The following is a 27,257-nucleotide window of genomic DNA, read 5'->3' on the forward strand; positions in this document are numbered from 1 at the left end:
TAACAATCACAAATAATAATTTAAAGTTTTTCCCTCCAAGGAAAGTACTAACAGTTCCTCAAATGAGAGAAGTCAGAGAATGAAAATTATAAAATTATAAATGTCCAATTAGGCAAAACTTTTAGGAACTAGAATCTAGTGGAGGAAATACACCAAAATATAACAATATGAGCTCTTCAAATCTGTTACCCCATTCACATTTTCATTTACCTGCTTTTTTCCCCTTTTCCTAAATATTTACAGCAATACAAACCTGTCAGACTAAGACTTGAAGACTGCAGTAAATCTCATATCCACAGCCTTTTTGTAAACAAAATTACAGATCTTCAGTAACATTCATATGAAAAACTTCTTCCTACTTAGTTTCCCCTTTGGTTTGTCTTCTTGATATTCTTCCTGAATCACGTATGCCCCAGTTTCCTTTCTGCTGGTCAATCTTCTGTCCATTCAAGCATGTTACCTTTTGTACCATTACATTTTATTTCCTGCAATAGACTTTGATAGGTGCTGTATCAAATATTTTCTGATCTGAGTGTAGGAAATCCACTCATTATGCTGCAGCACCTGTTCCTTCATAGAACTCCAATTAAACATACTTGACCTTTTACAAAACTTTGTTGTGACTTCGGTTACCTTCAGTTTTTTTACCTAAGAGTCCTGCTTTAAGTTATTTCAGGATGGCACTTAACACTTTCTGTCTGCCAGGCATTAAGCCATCTGTCCTATAGTTTGATGTCTCCCTCTATTTCTTGAATAAAAGAATTGCAATTTGCTACTTTTCAATGTATTGGATCCTTCCAAGAATATAAGAAATTTTGAAAAATTAACAGCAACATGCCAACTATCTCACCAGCCACTTCTTTTAAGATTGGAGGATACAGTATATTAGAACCACTGAAGTTGACTTCCTCATCATTGTTCTTGAGCCTCCTTGAGGTAATGGCCAACTTTTCTGCGCTTCTGACTGTCTTGCAATTGAACTTTGACTTGAAAGGGAAAATCAGGTTACACCCATTTATGTGCAAAGGCAAAAGAAAGAATCCAGCTAATCAATATGCTGCACTTCATTTTCAAACTAATTACTTTAATTTGTGACTTTTGTTGCATGTAACAGGCAAATAGTAAATGGGATTGATTCATTATTCTGGAAATATAATTTACAGTGTGATGAAAACAGCACATTCAGTAACCATGGGCTGTACCTGGGTCTCCCCTGTTGTAAAGAAGACTTTAATGGCTGCCCCAACATCCCATCCAGTCTTATATTCCAACGAAGTACCAAGGAATTCTTCTGGATCTCAACCCTACTCTCATCTACTAAACTGACACAGAATGGTAATGTTGAAATATTTTTTCTGCCTTCCAGTTCCTGTGCTATGTATCTTTTTACTCAAGCAAGTTTCAGAGCCAAAATATCAATGCCCATTGAACTCTAGCATATGAAGGAATAACATGTTTATCTCCAACTTCTTTCTCCTAGCTTAGTGGTAGTTGCATTGGTTGGTTACACCTTTTTTGAAGCACCAGAGCAAAACAGTAATAAGATTCAGATTCATTTATTTATCACATGTACATGGAACATAGAGTGATATGAATTGTTTGTGTTGACAACCAACACAACCTAAGAATGTACTAGGAGCAGCCCATAGGTGTTCCCACACATTCTGCCGCCATCATAGTATATTCACAATGCTCAGTAGAACAACACAGAGCAATGCAGAACACAACAAGCACCAAACAACAACAGCAAAAACAAGCTCCTTACCTCCCTCCCATCCACCCGCACACATGCACAGACTTTCAACCTTAGCACAGGCCTCTAGGCCTCCAGGTTCCAAGTTTCAGCCATCGGGTTTCGACTTCTGGTTGACTTTTAGGCTTCGATCTTTAGTATCAGCCCCTGACTAGCCAATTACAGAACCCTCGAACTCCAAGCTCACTGACTCACCGGCCCCTTATGCCTCCTCATGCCCCTGCTCGCAGGTATGTGCTATCCCGGGACCCATAACCTGGGTCAGCCTGACATCCATGGGTGTCCTTCGTCCACATTGCATGCCTTCAAGCACGGAACAGAGGCCTGGACTCTGGATGTCCTTCCTCACCCATCAACATTGCTGGCTTTCAAGCATGTTGCGGAGGCTTAGGTTCCAGCCTGACCTCTAACTCTTCCATTTCCCTATCCGTAAGCCAGCACAATTGACTGTACACCAATATTACAACCCAATTTTAGAGAGCATGGGTCTGTCTTTGCAAATTGATGTTATGCTGAATGCTAATACAATTAAGCTAAGAACTTATTATTGCAAAGAAGGTAATAGTTCACTTACTTTAAAACTCTACAATGGAAATGGTAGGAATTTCTAAGAGGCAGTAAAGAAAAAGGGGGCAGTGGGAGGGCTTAATAGCTGAAGGATTATAGGCTTAATTTAAGAAAAGATGTACTTATGTACTTATTGTAACCATTTGATCCTCAGTACCTCATAATTGATTACAATGATCGCGTAAGCACCTCAGCACCATTCTCTTAGACTTTGCTCCAAGAGTGTTATAGTTGTTCAAGAACAGCATGACACTTCTATATTTGGCATATCATGAGAAATCTGGATGCGTTATTGCTGTTCACTACTGTAGTACTGTGTTAGCTAGTACAATTCCTGTACTCTAATCACACAGTGATGCAATTCCTGTGAATTAGGGTATGACGTTCAATGGGGTAAAGTTTAGATATCTTTCCTTTCAACTAGTTTTGACCACATTTCTCTAGTCCACAGCCAACTGAGCTGTTACAGCCCCACATTATATGCCTTCAGGCAGAGAGTCATGGTTTGCCTCCACTATAATAGTCATAGTCATAGTCATACTTTATTGATCTCGAGGGAAATTGGTTTTCGTTACAGTTGCACCATAAATAAATAAATAGTAATAAAACCATAAATAATTAAATAGTAATATGTAAATTATACCAGAAAATAAGTCCAGGACCAGCCTATTGGCTCAGGGTGTCTGACCCTCCAAGGGAGGAGTTGTAAAGTTTGATGGCCACGGGCAGGAATGACTTCCTATGACGCTCAGTGTTGCATCTCAGTGGAATGAGTCTCTGGCTGAATGTACTCCTGTGCTCAACCAGTACATTATGTAGTGGATGGGAGACATTGTCCAAGATGGCATGCAGCTTGGACAGCATCCTCTTTTCCGACACCACCATAATTATCATAATTATCGCCTTTATTGATCATAGCGCTTGAGATTGGACTTAAACAGTAGATAATTGACTATGAGTTGTTAGTCCACAGCGAAAATGACAGAAACAGACCAAATGAAAAAAGAAGTGTAGACAGTATAAAATCAGAATCAGGTTTATTATCACCGGCATGTGTCATGAAATTTGTTAACTTAGCAGCTGCAGTTCAACGCAACACATAATATTGAAGAATAAATAAATAAATATATAGATAAATCAATTGCAGTGTACTTATATTGAATAGATTAAAATCGTGCAAAAACAGAAATAATATATATTTAAAAAGTGAGGTAGTATTCACGGGTTCAATGTCCGTTTAGGAATCAGATGGCAGAGGGGAAGAAGCTGTTCTTGAATCGCTGAGTATATGCCTTCAGGCTTCTGTACTTCCTACCTGATGGTAACAATGAGAAAAGGGCATGTCCTGGGTGCTGGTGGTCCTTAATGGACACTGCCTTTCTGAGACACCGCTCCTTGAAGGTGTCCTGGGTACTTTGTATGCTAGTACTCAAGATGAAGTCGACTAAATTTATGACCCTCTGCAGCTTCTTTCAGTCCTGTGCTGTAGTCCCCCCAATTCCAGACAGTGATGTAGCCTGTCAGAATGCATTCCATGGTACATCTATAGAAGTTTTTGAGTGTATTTGTTGACATACCAAATCCCTTCAAACTCCTGATGAAGTATAGTCACTGTCTTGCCTTCTTAATAGCTGCATCGATATGTTGGGACCAGTTTAGATCCTCAGAGATCTTGACACTCAGGAACTTAAAACTGCTCACTCTCTCCACTTCTGATCATTCTGAGAATTGATATGTGTTTCTTCGTCTTACCCTTCCTGAAGTCCACAATTAGCTCTTCGTCTTACTGACGTGGAGTGCAAGGTTGTTGCTGTGACACCACTCCACTAGTTGGTGTATCTCACTCCTGTACACACTCTTGTCTCCATTTGAGATTCTACCAACAGTGGTTGTATCATCAGCAAATTTGTAGGTGATATTTGAGCTATGCCGAGCCACACAGTCGTGGTTATTGAGAGTAGAGCAGTGAGCTAAGCACACACCCCTGAGGTGCACCACTGTTGATCGTCAGCGAGGAGGAGACATTATCACCAATCCGCACAGATTGTGGTCTTCTGGTTAGGAAGTCGAGGAACCAATTGCAGAGGGATGTACGGAGGCCTAGGTTCTGTAACATCGTGTAGTGTGGAGTATCTGAAATATGGATTATACCAGTACCAAGCAACCAACAGCAGCCACTGTGTCTCTTGTGTGAAAATGTTTTTTTTTCAAATGTGACAATTAAACTGCTCAGAATCCTTGAACATAAACTTAGGAATACACTCTCATAAAGCAACCAAGAACATGGCTTATTTTCAGTCACTTTGTGAAAACTTCCAGAAATGGAAAACACATCAAAACCTGTTTTCCAGCACATCACAATGAAGCAGTAATGATTTGTATGCTTCATACAACATTTCATTGCGCATTGCTAAATTTGGAAAGCCCCATACAATTGGAGAAGACCTGATTCTGCCAGCAGTAAAGAAGGTTCTGAGTATGGTCTTAAGTCACCAGACCAAATAATTAAAGTGATCCACTCAGCAAGAATGCTGTAAAAAGGTGAATAGATAAAATCTTTGAGAATGTGGAAGAAATGTTGTGCAACATACTTGGACAACAGAATTTGCACTGCAGTTGGATGAGTCAACTTTGCCAGGCAATGTATTTTTGCTTTTTGGTTAGGTTTCAAGGAAGTTACCTGGAAAGTTGATGAAAGCAAGGCATTGGATGTTGACTACATGGACTTTATGAAGGCATTGGACAAGGTCCCACGTGGGAGGTTGGTCAAGAAGGTTCAGTCACTCAGCATTCAAGATGAGGTTGTAAATTGGATTAGACATTGGCTTTCAGGGAGAAGCCAGAGATTGATAGTAGATGGTTGTCTCGCTAACTAGAGGCCTATCACTAGTGGAGTGCTGCAGGGATCGGTGCTCTGTTTGTTGTTGTTTATCATTTATATCATTGATCTGGACGATAATATGGTAAAGTGGATCAGCAAGTTTGCGGATGACACCAGGATTGGGGATGTAGTGGATAGCGAGGTAGGCTATCAAAGCTTGCAGCGGGCTCTGGACCGGCTGGGAAAATGGGCTGAAAAATGTCAGATAGAATTTAATGTAGACAAGTGTAAGGTGGTGCATTTTGAGAGAACAAACTAGGTTAGATTTACATAGTGAGTGATGGAGCACTGAGGAACAGAGGGATCTGGAAATACAGATTCATAATTCCTTGAAAGTTGTGTCGCAAATAGATAAGGTCGTAAAGAGAGTTTTTGGCACATTGGCCTTCATAAATCAGAGTATTGAGCACAGGAGTTGGGTTATGTTGTAAACGTATAAGACATTGTTGAGGCTATATTTTTGAGTATTGTTTATAGTTCTGGGCACCTAACTACAGGAAAGATAGCAATAAGATTGAAAAAATACAGAGAAAATTTACAAAAATGTTGGGATGAGATTCTGAGTTCAACAGTTCAATTTAATATCAGAGAATGTATCCATCCTGAAATTCTTACTCTTTACAGATATCCACAAAACAAGAAAAAAAAACAAAGAATGAATGACAGCAATGCCAGAACCCCAAAGCACCCACTCCTCCTCCCATGCACAAGCAGCAGCTAAAGCATCAATCCTCCTCCCTCCCCCCACTTGATGCACGAAAATACCTCCCCATATCCCCCCACCATACAAGCAGTAGCAAAGAGACCTTGATCTAGAGTTAAACAAAAACCAGAGTCCATCCCAACCCTTCAGTATCTCAGATAGGCTCTCTCACTAGAGAGGGAGAGGGGTCGCTTCTGCAACAATTGAGAGCGTGAGACCAGCAGCTCACTGTTTCGATGTTACAATCTGTTATGTCGCTTCCCCAAGCCCTTCAACTCGAGGACTGACAGGCTCTCACTCACCATCAAGAGAGAGCGAGAGAGGATCACTCAAATGCAGGGGCCTTCTTACAACTACTGTCTTGATGTTTCAATCTCCCGCGACGTTTCAGTCGGTGACATGCATGCATCTTCCAGGCTGTATCTGGAGATATTGAAATGCCAGGCCGCACAGCAAGTGTGAGAACGAGAACCCACTGCTCGTGGAGAACCATAGTTTGAGCCGCAGTTCTAGATCATGGACTCTGAAAGGACCCCAGCCACCTTGAAAAGAAAAGATACTTTATACTTTATTGTTGCCAAACAATTGGTACTAGAACGTACAATCATCACAGCAATATTTGATTCTGCGCTTCACACTCCCTAGATTACAAATATTAAATATTAAAAATATTAAAAATAGTTAAAATTTAGTAAATATTAAAAATTTAAATTATAAATCATAAATAGAAAGTAGAAAAATAGAAAGTAAGGTAATGCAAAAAAACCGAGAGGCAGGTCCGGATATTTGGAGAGTATGGCCCAGTATGGGTCAGGATCCATTCAGCAGTCTTATCACAGTTGGAAAGAAGCTGTTCCCAAATCTGGCCATACGAGTCTTCAACCTCCTGAGCCTTCTCCCGGAGGGAAGAGGGACGAAAAGTGTGTTGGCTGGGTGGGTCGTGTCCTTGATTATCCCGGCAGCACTGCTCCGACAGCGTGCGGTGTAAAGTGAGTAGACTGACGGAAGATTGGTTTGTGTGATGTGCTGCGCCATGTTCACAATCTTCTGCAGCTTCTTTCGGTCTTGGACAGGACAACTTCCATACCAGGTTGTGATGCACCCTAGAAGAATGCTTTCTACGGTGCATCTATAAAAATTAGTGAGGGTTTTAGGGGACAGGCCAAATTTCTTTAGTTTTCTCAGGAAGTAAAGGCGCTGGTGGGCCTTCTTGGCAGTGAACTCTGCTTGGTTGGACCAAGTCAGGTCATTTGAGATATTGACCCCGAGGAAACCATAGAAACTACAGCACAGAAACAGGCCTTTTGGCCCTTCTTGGCTGTGCCCAACCATTTTCTGCCTAGTCCCACTGACCTGCACACAGACCATATCCCTCCATACACCTCCCATCCATGTATCTGTCCAATTTATTCTTAAGTATTAAAAAAGAACCCGCATTTACCACCTCGTCTGGCAGCTCATTCCATACTCCCACCACTCTCTGTGTGAAGAAGCCCCCCTCTAATGTTCCCTTTAAACTTTTCCCCCCTCACCCTTAACCCATGTCCTCCGGTTTTTTTCTCCCCTTGCCTCAGTGGAAAAAGCCTGCTTGCATTCACTCTATCTATACCCATCATAATTTTATATACCTCTATCAAATCTCCCTCATTCTTCTACGCTCCAGGGAATAAAGTCCTAACCTATTCAACCTTCCTCTGTAACTGAGTTTCTCAAGTCCCGGCAACATCCTTGTAAACCTTCTCTGCACTCTTTCAACCTCATTTATATCCTTCCTGTAATTTGGTGACCAAAACTGAACACAATACTCCAGATTCGGCCTCACCAGTGCCTTATACAACCTCATCATAACATTCTAGCTCTGATACTCAATACTTTGATTAATAAAGGCCAATGTACCAAAAGCTCTCTTTACGACCCTTTCTACCTGTGATGCCACTTTTCGGGAATTTTGTATCTGTATTCCCAGATCCCTCTGTTCCACTGCACTCCTCAGTGCCTTACCATTAACCCTGTATGTTCTACCTTGGTTTGTCCTTCCAACGTGCAATACCTCACACTTGTCTGTATTAAACTCCATCTGCCATTTCTCAGCCCATTTTTCCAGCTGGTCCAAGTCCCTCTGCAGGCTCTGAAAACCTTCCTCACTGTCTAATACACCTCCAATCTTTGTATCATCAGCGAATTTGCTGATCCAATTTACCACATTATCATCCAGATCATTGATATAGATGACAAATAACAATGGACCCAGCACTGATCCCTGTGGCACACCACTAGTCACAGGCCTCCACTCGGAGAAGCAATTCTCTACTACCACTCTTTGGCTTCTTGCATTGAGCCAATGTCTAATCCAATTTACCACCTTTCCATGTATACCTAGCGACTGAATTTTCCTAACTAACCTCCCATGCAGGACCTTGCCAAAGGCCTTACTGAAGTCCATGTAGACAGTATCCACTGCCTTCCCTTCATCCACTTTCCTGGTAACCTCCTCGAAAAACTCCAATAGATTGGTCAAACATGACCTACCACGCACAAAGCCATGTTGACTCTCCCTAATAAGTCCCTGTCTATCCAAATGCTTGTAGATTCTGTCTCTTAGTACTCCCTCCAATAACTTATCTACTACCGACGTTAAACTTACTGGCCTATAATTTCCCGGATTACTTTTCGATCCTTTTTTAAACAACGGAACAACATGAGCCACTCTCCAATCCTCCGGCACCTCACCTGTAGACAGCGACATTTTGAATAATTTTGCCAGGGCCCCTGCAATTTCAACACTAGTCTCCTTCAAGGTCCGAGGGAACACCCTGTCAGGTCCCGGGGATTTATCCACTTTAATTTTCCTCAAGACAGCAAGGACCTCCTCCTTTTCGATCTGTACAGTTTCCATGATCTCACTACTTATTTCCCTTAATTCCATAGACTTCATGCCAGTTTCCTTAGTAAATACAGATGCAAAAAACCCATTTAAGATCTCCCCCATTTCTTTTGGTTCCGCACATAGCCGACCACTCTGATCTTGAAGAGGACCAATTTTATCCCTTACAATCCTTTTGCTCTTAATATACCTGTAAAAGCTCTTTGGATTATCCTTCACTTTGACTGCCAAGGCAACCTCATGTCTTCTTTTAAACCTCCTGATTTCTTTCTTAAGTATTTTCTTGCACTTCTTATACTCCTCAAGCACCTTATTTACTCTCTGTTTCCTATATATGTCATACAACTCCCTCTTCTTCTTTATCAGAGTTGCAATATCCCTTGAGAACCAAGGTTCCTTATTCCTATTCACTTTGCCTTTAATCCTGACAGGAACATACAAATTCTGCACTCTCAAAATTTCTCCTTTGAAGGCTTCCCACCTACCGATCACATCCTTGTCAGAGAACAATCTGTCCCAATCCACGCTTTTTAGATCCTTTCTGATTTCTTCAAATTTGGCCTTCTTCCAGTTAAGAACCTCAACCCTAGGACCAGATCTATCCTTGTCCATGATCAAGTTGAAACTAATAGTGTTATGATCACTGGAACCAAAGTGCTCGCCTACACAGACTTCTGTCACTTGTCCTAACTCGTTTCCTAACAGGAGGTCCAATATTGCATCCCCTCCAGTTGGTCCCTCTATATATTGATTTAGAAAACTTTCCTGAACACATTTTACAAACTCTAAACCATCTAGACCCCTAACAGTATGGGAGTCCCAATCAATTTGTGGAAAATTAAAATCCCCTACCACCACAACTTTATGTTTCCTGCAGTTGCCTGCAGTTGAACTTAAAGCTTTTGACCTGTTCCACTTGCGCACCACCGATGTAAATTGGGTCTTGCGGTCTGCTACTCCTTCTGAAGTCAACAACCAATTCCTTCGTCTTGCTGACGTTGAGGGATAGGTTATTGTCTTCGCACCATGCCACCGGGTTCGTAATCTCCTCTCTGTACTCAACTCATCATTACCCGAAATACGGCGTACAAATGTTGTGTCATCAGCAAACTTATATATTGAGTTTCATGGAAACTTGGCTACACAATCATGGGTGTACAGTGAGTACAGCAGGGGGCTGAGTACACAGCCTTGTGGGGCACCAGTGCTGAGAGTGATTGTAGAGGAGAGCTTGTCCCTTATTTTTACAGCCTGGGTCCTGTCTGTGAGGAAGCTGAAGATCCAGCTGCAGATCTGAGTGCTAAGGCCCAGGTTCCAGAGCTTAGGAACCAGTTTATTTGGCATGATGGTATTAAAGGCAGAGCTGTAGTCAATGAAAAGGAGCCTTACATATGCATCTTTATTCTCCAGGTATTCTAAGGAGGAATGTAGGGCCAGATAGATGGCATCTGCCATTGACCTGTTGCTCCAGTAGGCAAATTGCAAAGCCTCGAGGTTGACGGTAGGCTGTGGTTGATGTGTGCCATAACTAATCTCTCGAAGCACTTCATAGCAATTGATGTCAGAGCCACAGGTCGATAGTCATTCAGGCATGCCACCTTGCTCTTCTTCGGCACTGGGATTATCGTTGCCTTCTTAAAACACGAGGGGATCTTAGACTGAAGCAAGGAGCAGATAGTTATGAGAAAAGAAGAATAAGCTGTTTTGAAGAGGAACTGGAAGAAGTCACCTGGATCTGCAAAAACCTCTGTCTGCATCATTTACAGGGAAAGGCTGAATAGGTTAGGACTTTGTTCCTCGGAGCATAGGAGAATGAGGAGAGATGTGATAGAGGTATACGAAATTTTGAAAGGTAAATGCAAGTCTGTTTTTTCCACTGAAGTTGGCTGAGACTAGAACTCGAGGTCATAGGTTAAGGGTAAAAGGTAAAATATTTTTCGGGGAAAGTAACAGGGAACTTCTTCACTCAGAGGGTGATGGAAGGGTGAAATGAGCTGCCAGTGGAAGTGGTAGATGCGGGTTTGATTTCAACATTTAAGAGAAGTTTGAATATGTATATAGATCAGAATCAGAATTGGATTTAATGTTATCAGCATATGTCATGATATTTGTTAACTTTGCAGCAGCAGTACAATGCAATATACAATAAATATATATAAACTGAATTTCAGTAATTATATCTGTATGTATATTAAATAGTTAAGTTAAAATAAGCAGTGAAAAAGTAGAAATTTATCAGAAAGTAGTGAGGTAATGTTAGCAACACACATCAAAGTTGCTGGTGAACGCAGCAGACCAGGCAGCATCTCTAGGAAGAGGTACAGTCGATGTTTCGGGCCGAGACCCTTCGTCAGGACTAACTGAAGGAAGAGTTAGTAAGAGATTTGAAAGTGGGAGGGGGAGGGGGAGATCCAAAATGATGGGAGAAGACAGGAGGAGGAGGGATGGAGCCAAGAGCTGGACGGGTGATTGGCAAAAGGGATACGAGAGGATCATGGGACAGGAGGTCCGGGAGAAGGAAAAGGGGGGGGGAACCCAGAAGATGGGCAAGGGGTATAGTCACAGGGACAGAGGAAGAAAAAGGAGAGAGAGAGAAAGAATGTGTGTATAGAAATAAATAACGGATGGGGTACGAGGGGGAGGTGGGGCATTAGCGGAAGTTAGAGAAGTCAATGTTCATGCCATTAGGTTCGAGGCTACCCAGACGGAATATAAGGTGTTGTTCCTCCAACCTGAGTGTGGCTTCATCTTTACAGTAGAGGAGGCCGTGGATAGACATATCAGAATGGGAATGGGATGTGGAATTAAAATGTATGGACACTGGGAGATCCTGCTTTCTCTGGTGAACAGAGCGTAGGTGTTCAGCAAAACGATCTCCCAGTCTGCGTTGGGTCTCGCCAATATATAGAATATATTTTGTGGAACAATCTATGTTCCACACCTATTCTGGTATCTGTCCCCCACTTTTCCTTCGCTACATCGACGACTGCATTGGTGCTGCTTCCTGCACGCATGCTGAGCTTGTTGACTTCATTAACTTTGCCTCCAACTTTCACCCTGCCCTCAAGTTTACCTGGTCCATTTCCGACACCTCCCTCCCCTTTCTAGATCTTTCTGTCTCTATCTCTGGAGACAGCTTATCTACTGATGTCTACTATAAGCCTACTGACTCCCACAGCTATCTGGATTATTCCTCTTCTCACCCTGTCTCTTGCAAAAATGCCATCCCCTTCTCGCAATTCCTCCGTCTCGCACCGCATCTGCTCTCAGGATGAAGCTTTTCATTCCAGGACGAGGGAGAGGTCCTCCTTTTTTAAAGAAAGGGGCTTCCCTTTCTCCACCATCAACTCTGCTCTCAAACACATCTCCCCCATTTCACGCACATCTGCTCTCACTCCATCCTCCCGTCACCCCACTAGGAATAGGGTTCCCCTGGTCCTCACCTACCACCCCACCAGCCTCCGGGTCCAACATATTATTCTCCGTAACTTCCGCCACCTCCAACAGGATCCCACCACTAAGCACATCTTTCCCTCCCCCCCACCCCCGCTTTCCGCAGGGATCACTCCCTACGTGACTCCCTTGTCCATTCGTCCCCCCCATCCCTCCCCACTGATCTCCCTCCTGGCACTTATCCTTGTAAGCGGAACAAGTGCTATACATGCCCTTACACCTCCTCCCTTACCACCATTCAGGACCCCAGACACTCCTCCCAGGTGAGGCGACACTTCACCTGTGAGTCGGCTGAGGTGATATACTGCGTACGGTGCTCCCGATGTGGCCTTCTATATATTGGCGAGACCTGACGCAGACTGGGAGATCGTTTTGCTGAACACCTACGCTCTGTCCGCCAGAGAAAGCAGGATCTCCCAGTGGCCACACATTTTAATTCCACATCCCATTCCCATTCTGATATGTCTATCCACGGCCTCCTCTACTGTAAAGATGAAGCTACACTCAGGTTGGAGGAACAACACCTTATATTCCGTCTGGGTAGCCTCGAACCTGATGGCATCAACATTGACTTCTCTAACTTCCGCTAATGCCCCACCTCCCCCTCGTACCCCATCCGTTATTTATTTCTATACACACATTCTTTCTCTCTCTCTGCTTTTTCTCCCTCTGTCCCTCTGACTATACCCCTTGCCTATCCTCTGGGTTTTTTCCCCCCCTCGCCCTTTTCCTTCTCCCTGGGCCTCCTGTCCCATGATCTTCTCATATCCCTTTTGCCAATCACCTGTCCAGCTCTTGGCTCCATCCCTCCCCCTCCTGTCTTCTCCTATCATTTTGGATCTCCCCCTCCACCCCCCACTTTCAAATCTCTTACTGGCTCTTCCTTCAGTTAGTCCTGATGAAGGGTCTCGGCCCCAAACGTCAACTATACCTCTTCCTAGAGATGCTGCCTGGCCTGCTGCCTTCACCAGCAAATTTGATGTGTGTTGCTTGAATTTCCAGCATCTGCAGAATTCCTCGTGTTTAAGTGAGGTAATGTTCATGGGTTCAATGTCCATTCAGAAATCGAATGGCAGAAGGGAAGAAGCTGTTCCTAATCACTGAGTGTGTGCCTTCAGACAGTTGTACCTACTTCCTGATGGTGACAATGAGAAGAGGGCACGACCTGGGTGGTTGGAGTCCTTCCTGGGGCACTGCTCCTCGAAGATACAACAGAAGCTGGTACCCATGATGGAGCTGACTAATTTTATAACTTTCTGCAGGATAGATTCACAGAGATATTGTCAGCCAGGAACTTGAAATTTCTCACTCTCGCTACTTCCGATCCCTTTTTGATCTCTCATCTTACCCTTTCTAAAGTCTACAATCAGCTCTTTGGTCTTACTAACATTGAGTGCAAGATTGTTGCTACGACACCACTCAACTATCTGGTATACCTTGCTCGTAGCTGGTATATCTTGCTCCTGTACACCCTCTCATCGCCATCTGAAATTTTGCCAACAATGGTTGTATCATCTACAAACTTATAAATGCATTTGAGCTATACCTAGCCACACAGTCACGGGTGTAGAGAGAGTAGAATAGTGGGCTAAATACACATCCCTGTGGTGTGCCAGTGTTGATTGTCAGGGAGGTGGAGATGTAATTTCCAATCCTCACAGATTGTGGTCTTCCAGTTAGGAAGTCAAGGATCCAGTTGCAGAGAGAGGTACAGAGGCTTTGTAGCTTTTTGATCAGGACTGTAGGAATGATAGTTGTAAGGCAGTTCACACTGCTGTTCTTGGGTACTGGTATGATTGTTCCCTTTTTGAAGCAGGTGGGAACTTCCAACCGTAGCAATGAGAGATTGAAAATGTCTTTGAATACCCCTGCCAGTTGCTAGGCACAAGTTTTCAGAGCCTTACCAGGTACTCTGTCGGGGCTTCCACCTTGTGAAGGTTCACCCTCCTGAAAGACCACCTCCAGGACAGAGATCACAGGGTCATTGGATGTTTTCAGGGATCTTCATAGCTGTAGTTTTATTTTCTCTTTCAAAGTGAGTATAAAAGGCATTGAGCTCATCTGCTAGTGAAGCATCACTGCCATTCATGAGAGGTATGGAGGGCTATGGTTCAGGTGCAGGTCAATATGAATAGGCATAATAATAGTTTAGCATTGTGTATGTAGCTCCCTTGGTAAGCCTCAGGCTTGCTCAACTCACTTCTGTCTGGGGGAGCAGCCTTCGTCCCCACCAAACTGAGTAATCAAGTTTGTGTGGATGCTGTGTGATGTACCCCACCCCGCCAAATAACAGACAATACACCATATGCGATTAAATGATTACAATTTATAGATATTACTGGAACTAAGTAATTAATAGAGATAAAATATAAAAGGAAATTAAAAGGTGCCAAACTTATCAAAGTTCAACCACTTCGTGGACAACAGTTGGAGCTCAAGTAACGGGGTCTTCTTTCCACCATTCGATCCCCTCCGACCTCCTCGACCCGCCGCCTGGGACCAACCACAGTGGTCAACCAGGCACTCCACACGAGTCTGTCTTCGTCTCCTCTCCTCGCTGAAGACCCTGGGCCTCGGACTCCCGCTCGGGGTCAGACCCGTCGGCCAGCTTACAGCATCGCGTCCACTCTCTCTGTCCCCATCGCGCCTTCTGCCCCAAAGCCCGTGCATCACAATAGCTTACAGACACACAAGAAAGAGTAACACCTATCCCAATTGGGTAGCAAATGAATACAACTCTCTTTATAACCCAAACAAGCTGCTAGAGAGAGAGCTTTCTCAGCAGTTAACATAACAAAGAAGCCATTTTGATTAGCCTACGCAGTAACATAAAAGAAGAAACCCCTTACATGTAGATGGACCATAGAGCCAGTTTTTTTGCCTTAGGGCTGTGTGAATATATGGTATTTGATGCTAATGGAAGTAAATATCAATGATAAAATTTTAACTACTATGTTCATTGCGCCAACACAATCTTTGGTCAATAAGGAAAACTGAAGATCAAGACCTTGGATCTTGCATAGAACTCAGTCTTCTGGGTAACAGTGACCTTGCCCTCCTATTTATTTATGAGACTTGGATGATCCTACTGCAGACATTTCAAGGTACTAGGAAATTGCCACCAACAATACCTCGACAATATTCTCTAAATTCCCCGAAAGAACAAGCAAGCCAACATCAGTGTTTTTTCTCAGTCCAACACCCCAGTATTGAGCCTCTTAGTACACAATTGGCTGCATTGGGCAGGCATATTGTTTGCACCACTAGACTTCCAAGCCAATCACTCTTTTTCTGAGCTCTGTTATGGGAAGTAAGATGGGAATATATTCAAGATTGGTCTAAGAAAACCTTAAAGATGTGCAGCATTCCTGCAGACTTAAGAGAATCTCTGGGCCATGACCATTGAATAAGTAGGAGCATTCAGGGTGGTATTAAGAATCTGGAGTCCATGCATTAGCTCCATACAAGTGGTAGTAGGAGTGCATCATGTCACAAATTCACTAGCCCACACCATCATGCACCTCCTGTCCCCATCTGTGAAAGATTGGGCAATTCTCACATTGGTCTTGCAAGTCTCCTGAATTGCACAAAGCTAGAGTGAAGCAGAACCAAACTTTTTTTTTCGACCTGTTGAGCTCCTTTAGCAGAACATGAGCTAATCAAGCTGCTACCTCATAGTTCCTGTGGCTCAGAATCAAAATCTGAATTAGGTTAAGTATCACTAGCATATCTTGTGAAATTTGTTGTTTTACAACAACAGTACCATATTTTGCAATACATAATAATAAAGCAATATAAATTATAATAAGCTGTATATATAGAAAAAGAAAATTAAATTCAATAAATAGTTGAAAAAGAGAGGAAAAAATACTGAAGAATTGTTCATGGCTTCTTAGTCCATTCAGAAATCTCATGGGAGAGGGGAAGAAGCTTCCCCTCGGACTCCTGTACCATCCCGAAGGTAGCAATAAGAAAAAGGCATGTCCTGGGTGATAGGAGTCCTAATGATAGATGCCATCTTTTTGAGACATTGCCTTTTGAAGGTGTCCTGGAAGCTGGGGAGGCTAATGCCCACGATGGGGCTGGCAGAGTTTACAACTTCCTGGAGATTTTTCTGATCCTGAGCAGTGGCCCCTTCATACCAGCTGGTGATGCAACCAGTAAGAATGCTCTTCACAGTACATCAGTAGAAACTTGCTGGTGTCTTTGATGATATACCAATTCTCCTCAAACTCCTAATGAAATAGGGCTGTTGTCATGCCTGCTTTGTAATTGCATCAATATGTTGGGCCCAGGATAGATCCTTGGAGATGATAACACCCAGGAACTTGAAACTGCTCACCATTTCCACTTCTGATCCCTTGACTGCCCCTTCCTGAAGTCCACAATTAATTCCTTGGTCTTATTGACATTGATTTCAAGGTTATTGCTGTGACACCACTCAACCAGCAGATCTATTTCGCTCCTGTATGCCTCCTCATCACCATTTGAAACTCTGCCAACTGGGGCTCCATTCTGATCTCTGATGTTTCTGTGTGGAATGTGCACATTCTCACTATGTGGACTTCCTTCAGGGGTTCCAGTTTCCTTCTACATATCAAAGACTTCAGGGTTGGTTGATCAATTGGCCGAAGTACAGGAATGTGGGTTAGATGGGTAGGTGACAGGAAATATTAGTGAGAAAATGGCATTGCTTAGTGAGCCAGCATCAATTTGATGGATTGAATAGCCGTGTCTTGTGTCATGTGGAATTTCAGAAATGCATATAGGTGGTCCCCAGGTTATAGTAGGGTACAATGCCTGAGATCTGTTCATAACCTGAACTATTCGTAAGGCAAAAATGAACAACTCCACGTGTGGGAGAAGATCACAGAAACAGCAGTGATGAGAATGCAAGCAGAAATAGGAAGAATGGCCGCCTGCCGGTTTCACTGTCTCAGTGAGAGACAGTCTGCTCTATACTCCCAGCTCCACATAACTCAAACCAGTCCCTAATTGTTGCATCTCGAGAGGGATGATGGATACGATTGGGGTGTGAAGGCACATGAGAATGCTCAGTTCTGCTCCTACCTGACAGAAGATGCCTACAGCCTCACAGCAACCGACAAATCAATCCCACTGGTCTCCCAGACGCTGTTTGTCTATACAAGCTATCCATAAATTAGACGCTCATAAACCAGGGGTGACCTTTACATGAATTTAAATATACTTTTCGTGATGTATCTATTGTAGGACTTGCCATCATTTTAATTTGAAACAACTCTGCGTCAGAGGATTTTGCTTTTATTAACTGAATAATAAAGGGTGAAAGTCATGTTTTCAGTTGTTTAATTTGAAAAATACTGATTCTCAAATGAATACCTTTTGCATATAGAAACTGCAATTTGTGAAAATAAAGGCTTTCTGTCACCCCACTTCCTGACCAATTTTACAGTTATCAGAAGCAAGTCCTGTTGTTAAAGACAGAGCAACACACAGCAATTCAAATTGAAATGCTTTTAAAAAGGCACTTAATATGCTAAGTGATTGTTCATTTGGGTGTGAAGATGCATGATCCTGTACACATTCCAGGAGCTTCATACAAAAGATTTTCTGAGATGCCACATGGAAAATTAAGCCAAGGCTGTTAATCCTACAATGCTTATGGATCCTATTTATTGACTTCAAGATAAGACAATAGGAGCAGAATTAGGGCATTTGGTATTTTAGGAAAACTGTCCACAATCAATGATGGATAACTGTGGAAGAGAGTTTGCCTTGACGGCTGCCACAGTTCTCCATTTTACTTACAGCAACCAGACCTTCTATCACTGATCCAAATACAACATGCCAATAATCTAACCTGTAACATCAGGCAGTAGGGACCTTTGGTACCTTGAGAAACAAGACTCCAAGGAATTCGGCCATCACCTTATTAATTAACAAGCTACGGTTGAAGCTTGGATGAGCAACGATGGTTACAATTTCAGTGCATTCTATCATGTTATGATTTATTTCTGATTGGCTGTAGTTGATCTCCTTGCCTTTTTGAAGTGGAAAACACAGCCAGACAGAGTGATGGACATCCTGGGAAGGCTGCGTCATGTCAGTGGTGAAGAAATTGTTAAAGTAAGTCAATATTAAGATCATATTGCTTGAAATGTACAGAAACATCCTCAGATGATAATTGTAACAATCTAGAATTTCATTCAAAGATCATTCCTTCAACTCCTTTTCCCCCCATTTCTCTATTCCTGCTCTTCTCAATTCTACATATTTCTCCTGTTTGAAAATTTCTAAAATCTCCCATCACTATGAGTATGAAACCAAGCTCTTCCTCTCTTGCTGTCACTGCAGTCCTCCATTCTCTCTATTCCCCCACCATGTACATAATCTACCACTCCTCCCATTTCACACTCTCCACTGTGTTCCTTATTCTGGCCCTCTCTCTGTTCAATCCCTCCTTTCCTGCAGTCCATTCTTTCTTGATCTCCTCTTCCTGTTTGTCTCTTTCATTCTTCCCTTTCCATTTCCCTTCTCCCTATCCCCCTCTTCATCCATTCTCCCTCCCTTCTCTTTCTCCTTCTCTCCAAAGCACATTGTCACCCTCTGACTCTCACTTCTCCCTCTCTCCTTCCTCCCATCCTTTCATTCCCCCACTGCATCTTTCTTTCCCTTTTGTCTGCCTATATTCTTCAACAGTTTCTCTTCATAATGCTATGCCTCTCATTGTCACTCTTATGTAATTTAGGTGATGAGAATTTTCTGACCTGGCAAATGGTCTTCATGATGTAATGTTGAGCTGGACAGGTTAAAAATTGAGATTATAAAGGTGGTTACGGGTTCAAGATTTGGGCCTCAGAGGCTGCATATAATTGAAGAATACCTTATTGAGAGGAGTAAAAATGTTGGGAAAACAATAAATGTTGACTGTGGTTCAAACACGTGACTGGAGATATAATGCTTCCAAAGGATTTATAACTTTTGGCCAGCTTCATGTCTATCTATATGTTTTTTTTTGCATCTTTACCCATTATTAATGCATACAGCCCATCTCCTGAAGGTGGACCTGGAGCTTGTCATGGTTCACTAGTGCCAGTTTCCCACCGCTCCCTCTGCCTAATGGCTATTAACTGTAGTGAGCATTCAGATCCCAGTTGTGAATTAATTTGATACCTTTGCACAGTGATGGAAAATAGATAGCATTCAGTATCAGTGATTAACAGAATCTCATGATATCTTAGAAAATTATTGTACACCCAGCAGGCAGCAACTAACAATACCATTCATAGGTGATACTTTGCACTTTGTAATCCTTTCTCAGATTGGTGTTGACTGGGTAATTCTTCATATGCGAGGTCCTCCATTGGTTGGGGTTGACTCTGGATGTACTGTCATAGCTGTGGGCATTGAAGTCAATACACAAGCCAGGGCAGTACGAAATGGAGAGCAAGCTGTTGCATGTACAGTAGGCCCCTCCTCTCTATGCAGCTGATGAATCCAAAGGAACATCAAAGACCAATACAATTCGGCACCAGTGGTGTTTCAGGAGTTGCTGGTCAGTGTAGGACTGCCCTAAGGAATCCAGCTCCAGAATTTTCCCAAAGCCTTCCCCATAAATGGGTATAGCTGCAAGGGTGTGGAATTTTGAGATCAACATTTGCCTTCTAGATGAGCTACTACCAACAGCTGATGAGCCCTATCTACCTGAAGCGACCAGTTTTAAGGTGCCAGTAACCTGCCTTTGCCCTTCTGTCTGTAGAAACAGTTCCACTGGGCTTAGTAACTAAGCCATACGTGAAGTCCAGGAGCTAAACTTGGTTGTCAGAAGCTATTTGAAACGCATGCCATTGGGGGCATTTAATAGGTAGTGGGAGCTTAACCCTACTACCCACACCCACCACACCTCCCCACCACCAACTAATACAGCCATAGGAACCGATGCTTTATAGAGTCAGTCTAAACCAATAGTTATTGAATCTAAAGGGGATTTCTTTCTTTCTTAATGATTATCTCTTTCTGAGAGGTTTCCGTATATAGTCTTAGACTTAGTCAGTGATACGGAGGATTCTCTCCATGGTAACAATTGTTTTTCTTTTCCAGTTTTTACAGGACATTTTAGATACACTGTTTACAATTTTGGATGACAACACAGAGAAATATGGCTTGCTGGTATTTCAGTCCTTGGTAAGTAACAATGGCATTTCCTAGCTGTTGTCTAAGGTAAAGTCTGTAACAAGCAATGCTCTCTGGAAATATTCATTGTTAGCAATTGAAACGTCTAACGCTGCAGTGTGCTGTAAAAACTTCAAACCTCAGCAGTTTCAGCTCACTTTTATGGAATAGCAGACAAGCATTTGCCAGATTGTCAAACAAATTAAGATTACTATTTTTTTTACTCTGAATTTTCAACCCTGCTTCTCAAGGGTTGTGAGTCTTGCTGCATTTCCAGGCACCCAAGTAACTCATTTCCGTAGTGTGAACTGACGGGTGCAAGGAGGCTTTTCGACTGGGGAAGTACATGGTGGAGCATCTGGCCTTCACCTTACTGCAGGCTTGTTGGATTGAAATTAGGAACAGGAGTTTTAATTAGCTTTCTTTTAAGACAAAGCATGCTGAAATCAGTTGCAGCTTGGATCCATGATATGAGCTAAATCAGCATAGTGAGTTTTACATATAGTGGATTCCAGTTAATTGAGGTAGCAGGACCAGTACATTTTGGCCCAATTAAGCGGCTGCCTCAATTAGCCAGTTTCAATGAAATAGTTAAAAAGGTATATATTAAAAAAAAAGACAAACTACCATTTAACAAATTATGTATTTAACTGGAATACAGAATAAATTAGAACACTACAGAAACTACAACAGTATTATATTCAAGAGAAAATCTGCAGATGCTCGAAATCCAAGCCACACACACAAAATGCTGGAGGAACTCAGCAGGCCAGGCAGCATCTATGGAAAAGAGTACTGTCGACGTTTCAGGCTGAGACCCTTCATCGGGACCTAGTTCCTAATAGTTATTGAAAGAGGAATTAATCCAGCGTATGCTGCTGTGTTCTTTTGATTGACTGAATGAACAAAATTACCTTAGACACCTAGTGCGGATAATGCACTACCTTCAAACAGTGCTTTCAACAAATGCATCCTCAAAATCTTGAATGTTACAATGAAAATGAAGACGATTGATGATGCCATCAAACTCTTCAGTTTCTAACTTGTTGAAGTAACCATTTAATTTTCTCTCCCAGGTGTTTCTGGCATCTCCAAGTCTGAATGCTTGAAATTGCAGTGAGCAAAACAGTACTGAATTGTCTTACTGCTTATTGCTTGGTAACTATCAGTGACAAAAGTCATGGCTTTTTGAACGCAAACACAAACAAGTGGTGCTATTTAAAAACTGTTTGCTTTAAGCACAGAGTACATGCATGCGACTAACACTAGTTAGAAAGTATTTGGTAAGAGTCTCCCATCTCAATTAAGCAGTGTAGTGTCCCAAATAAACAAAATGAATCCTGGCTATATTCGCAGTTTGTTTTTGTTCTCCAGTTAGCATGATGCTATTAATGGAAGTGTTTATAAGACTCTTATGTGACATTAGCTAACTTATGAGCACTATGCAGTCCAGTTAAGGTCCCATTTAATTTGTTTGAATACTGAAAACTCGTTTTGACTAAGCACCATTCAGTAGATGTAATCAAATGCAAAAAGAAGCATTTGGTAATACAGTACATTCTAAACTAAAGACAACTAGCGTGAAATTTGCACATTTCTAGGCTAAAGGTTGTGGGACAGATTGATGTGCAGCTTCAATTACCTATTTATTAACTATACCAGAGCTAATCTTATCAGAGTACAGGATTGATTTGAAATCAAGAAGTCAGCAAGGAATGTGTTGGATTCTTGCTCAGAGCAGAGTCCGGAGTGCTGTAGACACAGTGAGGGTGTTACCCTCATCTTCTTCATTGAGACTTGTTTATGGGAATGAACATGGTGATTTTGATCCAAAACCATGGAAAATGCCCCCATCGTTATCTGAGCATGTTGTCTTGGAGGGGCCCTTCAATTATCATGATGTGTACGTGATGAGCACTTGTACATCATCACTGACAGCCTAGTGGCAAACTACAACAATTTTTAAATCACCATTTTGGTCAATGATCGTGTGTTGATAATAACCATTGACATAGCTCTGAGACACACAGGAATCACAAGCAAGAGAAAATCTGCAGATGCGGGAAATCCAAGTAACACACACACAATGCTGGAGGAACTCAGCAGGCCTGGCAGCATCTATGGAAAAGAGTAAACTGTTGACATTTCAGACCGAGACCCTTAATCAGGACTGGAATTTATATACAGATTTGTTTTAATGATTCGCATGTGGTTTTGCTCGATGCAAAGACACCGAACCCATCTATTGCTGGCCAGATGCATACTCTATTCCCTTAGGTAACAGGTGGAGAAAAGAGTTGCAAAATTTGAACAACATGTAATACAAGTTAAGGTCAGATACTGAAGGTCAGCTCTGCTTCAGGTGACGCAGTTGTACAAAACTGTTTCTTCTTTGGTATTGTAAACTCAATCTAGATGCAGCTATTGACAAAGAGCATTACCTTTTGTCCACATCACGGATTGATATACGGAATTAGCAAGGACCAAAATTTTTACCAAGCTGTAGACCCAGTCCTACTGAAGATATTTCAAGTTAGCAATAGACCTAATATTGTAAAGCATTCCTTGTATCCTATGCAGTTAGGATGGAATAATCACAATGAAAGTCGAAATTTTCCAAATTCTGATAACGCTGCATTGTCAGAAGACTCATCTGAAGCAAAACGAAGGCTAGTTCATGTAATCAAATTTATATATTTAGGATTTATGGTTGTTGAAGAGAAATTAGCTGACAATTATTTTAATTTCAAGGGTAGCAATTATTGTTCAGCCCAATTAACTTGAAGATAGACTAGGAACATAGACTAATGCAGCTCAGGTACAGGACCTTTGATCCAATGTTGTGTCAAACTAATTAAATGAACAAATAAATTAATCTCTTCTGCCTACATAATGTCCATTTTCTTCACATTCATGTGCCTATCTAAATATCTCTTAACAGTCCTTAATGTATCTACCTCTACCACCAACCCAGGCAGTGCATTCCAGGCACCCACCACTCTCTATGTAAAAAAAACCTAACTAACTAACAACAACAACTTGCCCCTCATATCTCCTGTGAAATTACCCGCTCTCACCTTAGGTGCATGCCCTCTGGTATTGCACATTTCAACCCTGAGGGAAAAAAGAGATGCTATTTGTCTACTCATCTATGCCTCTCATAATCTTATAGTCCTCCAGCAGATCCCCCTTCAACTTCTGCTCCAGAGAAAACAACCCAAGTTTGTCCAAACTTTCATTACAGCACATGCCTTCTAATCCAGGCAGCATGTTAGTAATTCTCCTCTGCACCTCTCCAAAGCCTCGATATCTTTCCTAAAATGGGGCAACCACAACTGTATGCAATACTCCATATGCGGCCTAACTAGAGTTTTATAAAGCTGTAACTTAAATTCCTAACTTTTGAATTCAATGCCTTGACTAATAAAGGCGTTGACTAATATGCCTTCTTAACCACCCTATCAACTTGTGTAGCTATTTTGAGGGAGCTATGAACTTGGACTCCAAGATCCCTCTCCTCATCAACATTGTTAATGGCCTCACCCTTAACAATGTGCTGTATCTTTACATTTGACCTACCAAGGTGCAATACTTTACATCTGGCCAGGTTAAGATCCATCTGTCATTTCTCCACCCATATCTGCAACCAATCTAAATTCCATCTCAGGCCACTTTCTGCCTTGGTCACTGTAAGTAATTATAGGGCACCATTGAGTTGAAACCAACAATTTTAATGATGGTAGTTTCCCAAATATAAAGTTGGGCTGTGTACTCTCTCGGTATGATTACTCCACAGAGCACTGCTATGTTGTTGCCCTATTGGGTTGCCACATGCATAAATGATCATACACCTGAAACATTTAACTTGCATGTTAACTGCTATTAACAAATATTTCTCAGTTATGATGCATGAGATTGCAAGAGCCATTTTGTTTATGGTCAGTTTAGACAGGCCAGGCTGGTATGAATTGCATGCGGACATCAGCAAACCCATTCATCCTTCTGAATTAATGCTCTTTCTGATTTTTATACATAACTTGGATGAGGGTGAGTTACTAAGTTTGCAGATGACAAAAAGATTAGCGGTGTTGTGGATAGTGTAGAAGGTTGTCATAGGTTACAAAGGATGCAGAGCTGGGCTGAGAAGTGGCAGATGGAGTTCAGTCTGGAAAAGTGTGATGTGATACACTTTGGAAGGTCAAACTTAAAGGCAGAGTACAAGGTCATCCTCGTCAGTAACATCATGAAGGATTCCAACCACCCTGCTCATAGACTGTTTGACCTACTCCCATTAGGGAGGAGGCTACGTAGCATCCATACCAGGACCACCAAGCTCAAAAACAGTTACTTTTCCTAAGCAGTAAGGCTCATCAACACCTCCACCCACTAACATACCCTTCCATATCCCCAAACACACTACTTTATAATTTCCTGCAGTCACCTTCTATAAAGACATTCTTGTGCCTAGCATCACTTTATGCATATACGGTCTACATAAGTAAGCTATATTATGTATTTATATTTATTATATTGTTTTATTATTATGTTCCTTTTCTGTGTGTTTTTTTGTGCTGCATCAGATCCAAGTAACAATTTTTTAACAAATAACAATTTTTCTTATTTACACTTGTGTTCTGGAAATGACATTAAGCAGTCTTGATCTTGAATCTTAAATCTTAAAGGTTAATGGCAGGATTCTTAGCAGTGTGGAGGAGTAGTGAGAGGTTGAAGACGTCCTTGAACACTCCAGCCAAATTGTTGTCAGAGATTTTCAATACTCTGTCAGGACCTGATGCCTTACGAAGGTTTAACCCTCTTGAAGAATGTCTTTATGTTGGCTTCCAGGACAGAGATCACAGGGTCACCAGATTCTGGGGAACTTACACAGATATACTGTCATTCTCCCTTTCAAAGTGTGCATAAGAAATGTTGAGCTCATCAGGGAGCGAAGCATCATTGCCATTTAAGCTGTTAGGAAGTAATGGCATGCAAACACTAGCACAGCTGTCGTGCATCTGATTATGTCTCTCTAACTTCACATGGAATTGCCTTTTCACTCTCACGATGGCCTTCTGTAGGTCATGCCTGGACTTCTTGTACGAGTCTGGATCACCGGTCCCAAATGCCACAGCTTTAGCCCTCATCAGACTCTGAATCTCCTGGTTCATCCAGGGCTTTTGGTTTAGGAAAACTCAGTATGTTCTTGAAGGTGCACGTTCATTCATGTAGGTCTTGATGTAGTCAGAGACGGCTGTGGCATATTCATTCTCATCCCAAGGTGCATCTGTGAATGTGGTCCAGTCCATGAATTCAAAGCAATCCTGTAAACACTGTTGCACCTCCCTTGACCATCCATTTCTGGTTCTCAGCCACTACCTATGCAGCCAGGTGATTGGATCTGACGAAGTGCAGACGCAGGATGGCACAGTTGGCAGTTGGGATGTAGGTGTAACAGTTATCAAGTGTTTTGGTTTCACATGTTTTGCAGGTGACATGTTGGCAGTAGTTTGTCAGAGAATTGTTTATTTAGAGATACAGTGCGAAACAGGTCCTTCCGGCCCACCAAACTGCATCACTCAGCAACCTATCGATTTTAACTCTTCCCTAATCACAGGATAATTTACAATGACCTATTCACCTACCAATAAGTACATCTTTGAACAGTGGGAAGAAACTGGAGTACCCTAATGAAACAGAAGCGCACACACAGGAAAGAACATACAGACTTGCTAACAAAGGATGTTGGAAGTGACTCAGAACTCTGGCACCCCTAAACGTCACACTAACTGCCACACTACTATAGCACCCTAAACAGGACTTCAAGGAATCTTGTTTAAAGCTCCCCATAATGATCAAGTAGACATTGGGGTGTGCTGTCTTATGACTGCTGATCTCAGTGTTCAGCTCCTCCAGTGCCAGCCTGAGGTTAGCCAGTGGTGGAATGTACACTGCTTCCAGGATGACAGTGGAGAAGTCCCTTGACAGCTACTGCACTGCCAAATGTTCCAGGTCGGGGGAGCAGGACTGAGACAAAACTGCAATATCTGTGCAGCATGATGAGTTAATCATGAAGCAAACGTGACTACCTCTGCCTTTACCTGATGCTGCCATCTGGTCCATGTGTTAGAGAATGAAACCCTTGGGCTGGAGCACTGTGTCCAGCGTGCTGGGGTGATCCATGTCTCTGGAAGCAGAGTACACGGCAGTTGCTGATGTCCCTCTTGTATAGCACGCTTGCTTTGTGAAATGAGTTCGAGATTTCAAACACTCTAGGTGAAGGAAATGGAAGTATGTCTGATCTTTATCTCACTGATGGTGGTGAATCTCTGGATGTCTCAACTCCAGACATTTGTGGCAACTAGATCATTTGAGATACTTAAAAGGGGGAGTAGATAATTCTCTGAAAGATGTGGGAATTGAGGGCTTTTGGAAAATGGCACAAAAAGGAGATGATGCTATTATCATAGTGAATGACAGGATAGGTTGGAGGGGCGGAATTAGATTTTATCAATTGCAGCTTATGATAGCCAGATAAAGGACAAGGTTATGGTTAAGACTTTTCCTAAGACCTTTCACAAAATGTTGACATTCTGTAACTCCAGTAATGCATCATGAAACAACCAAATAACCATTACTATTACAATAATAGAAGAGAAGTTGGTGACACTGTTATCATTTGGCTGAAGAAAGTAATCAAGTTCCATCTTGTTGTGACCTGCACACCAAGAGGTAAATGCAGGGGAAGTAATAACTATTTCTTGTGCTGCCTGCAAATTGATGAGCATATTTGCAGTTGTTACTTTGTTATATAACAAAAGGCAGCCCTTATCAATAGTCTAAGAGTTTATCAAGAGATATGGAT

At 42.1% G+C, this 27,257-nt stretch overlaps 1 protein-coding gene across 8 annotated transcripts in view; it reads left to right on the forward strand.

Annotated features, from left to right (window-relative positions):
• The window catches only part of dock3 (dedicator of cytokinesis 3), a 966,938-nt gene that overhangs the window by 703,390 nt on the left and 236,291 nt on the right, over positions 1–27,257 (forward strand). For 7 of the 8 annotated variants that reach the window (XM_063067780.1, XM_063067785.1, XM_063067784.1 and 4 more), the window contains exons 18-20: positions 1,164–1,335; positions 18,252–18,349; positions 20,324–20,407. In XM_063067780.1, the coding sequence (XP_062923850.1) occupies positions 1,164–1,335; positions 18,252–18,349; positions 20,324–20,407 (354 nt within the window). The remainder of the gene's footprint in view (positions 1–1,163; positions 1,336–18,251; positions 18,350–20,323; positions 20,408–27,257) is intronic. The other variant, XM_063067786.1, reaches the window with a different exon arrangement.

This window comes from Mobula hypostoma, chromosome 15 (genome assembly GCF_963921235.1).
Source record: "Mobula hypostoma chromosome 15, sMobHyp1.1, whole genome shotgun sequence".
In the NCBI taxonomy this organism is placed as follows: domain Eukaryota; kingdom Metazoa; phylum Chordata; class Chondrichthyes; order Myliobatiformes; family Myliobatidae; genus Mobula; species Mobula hypostoma.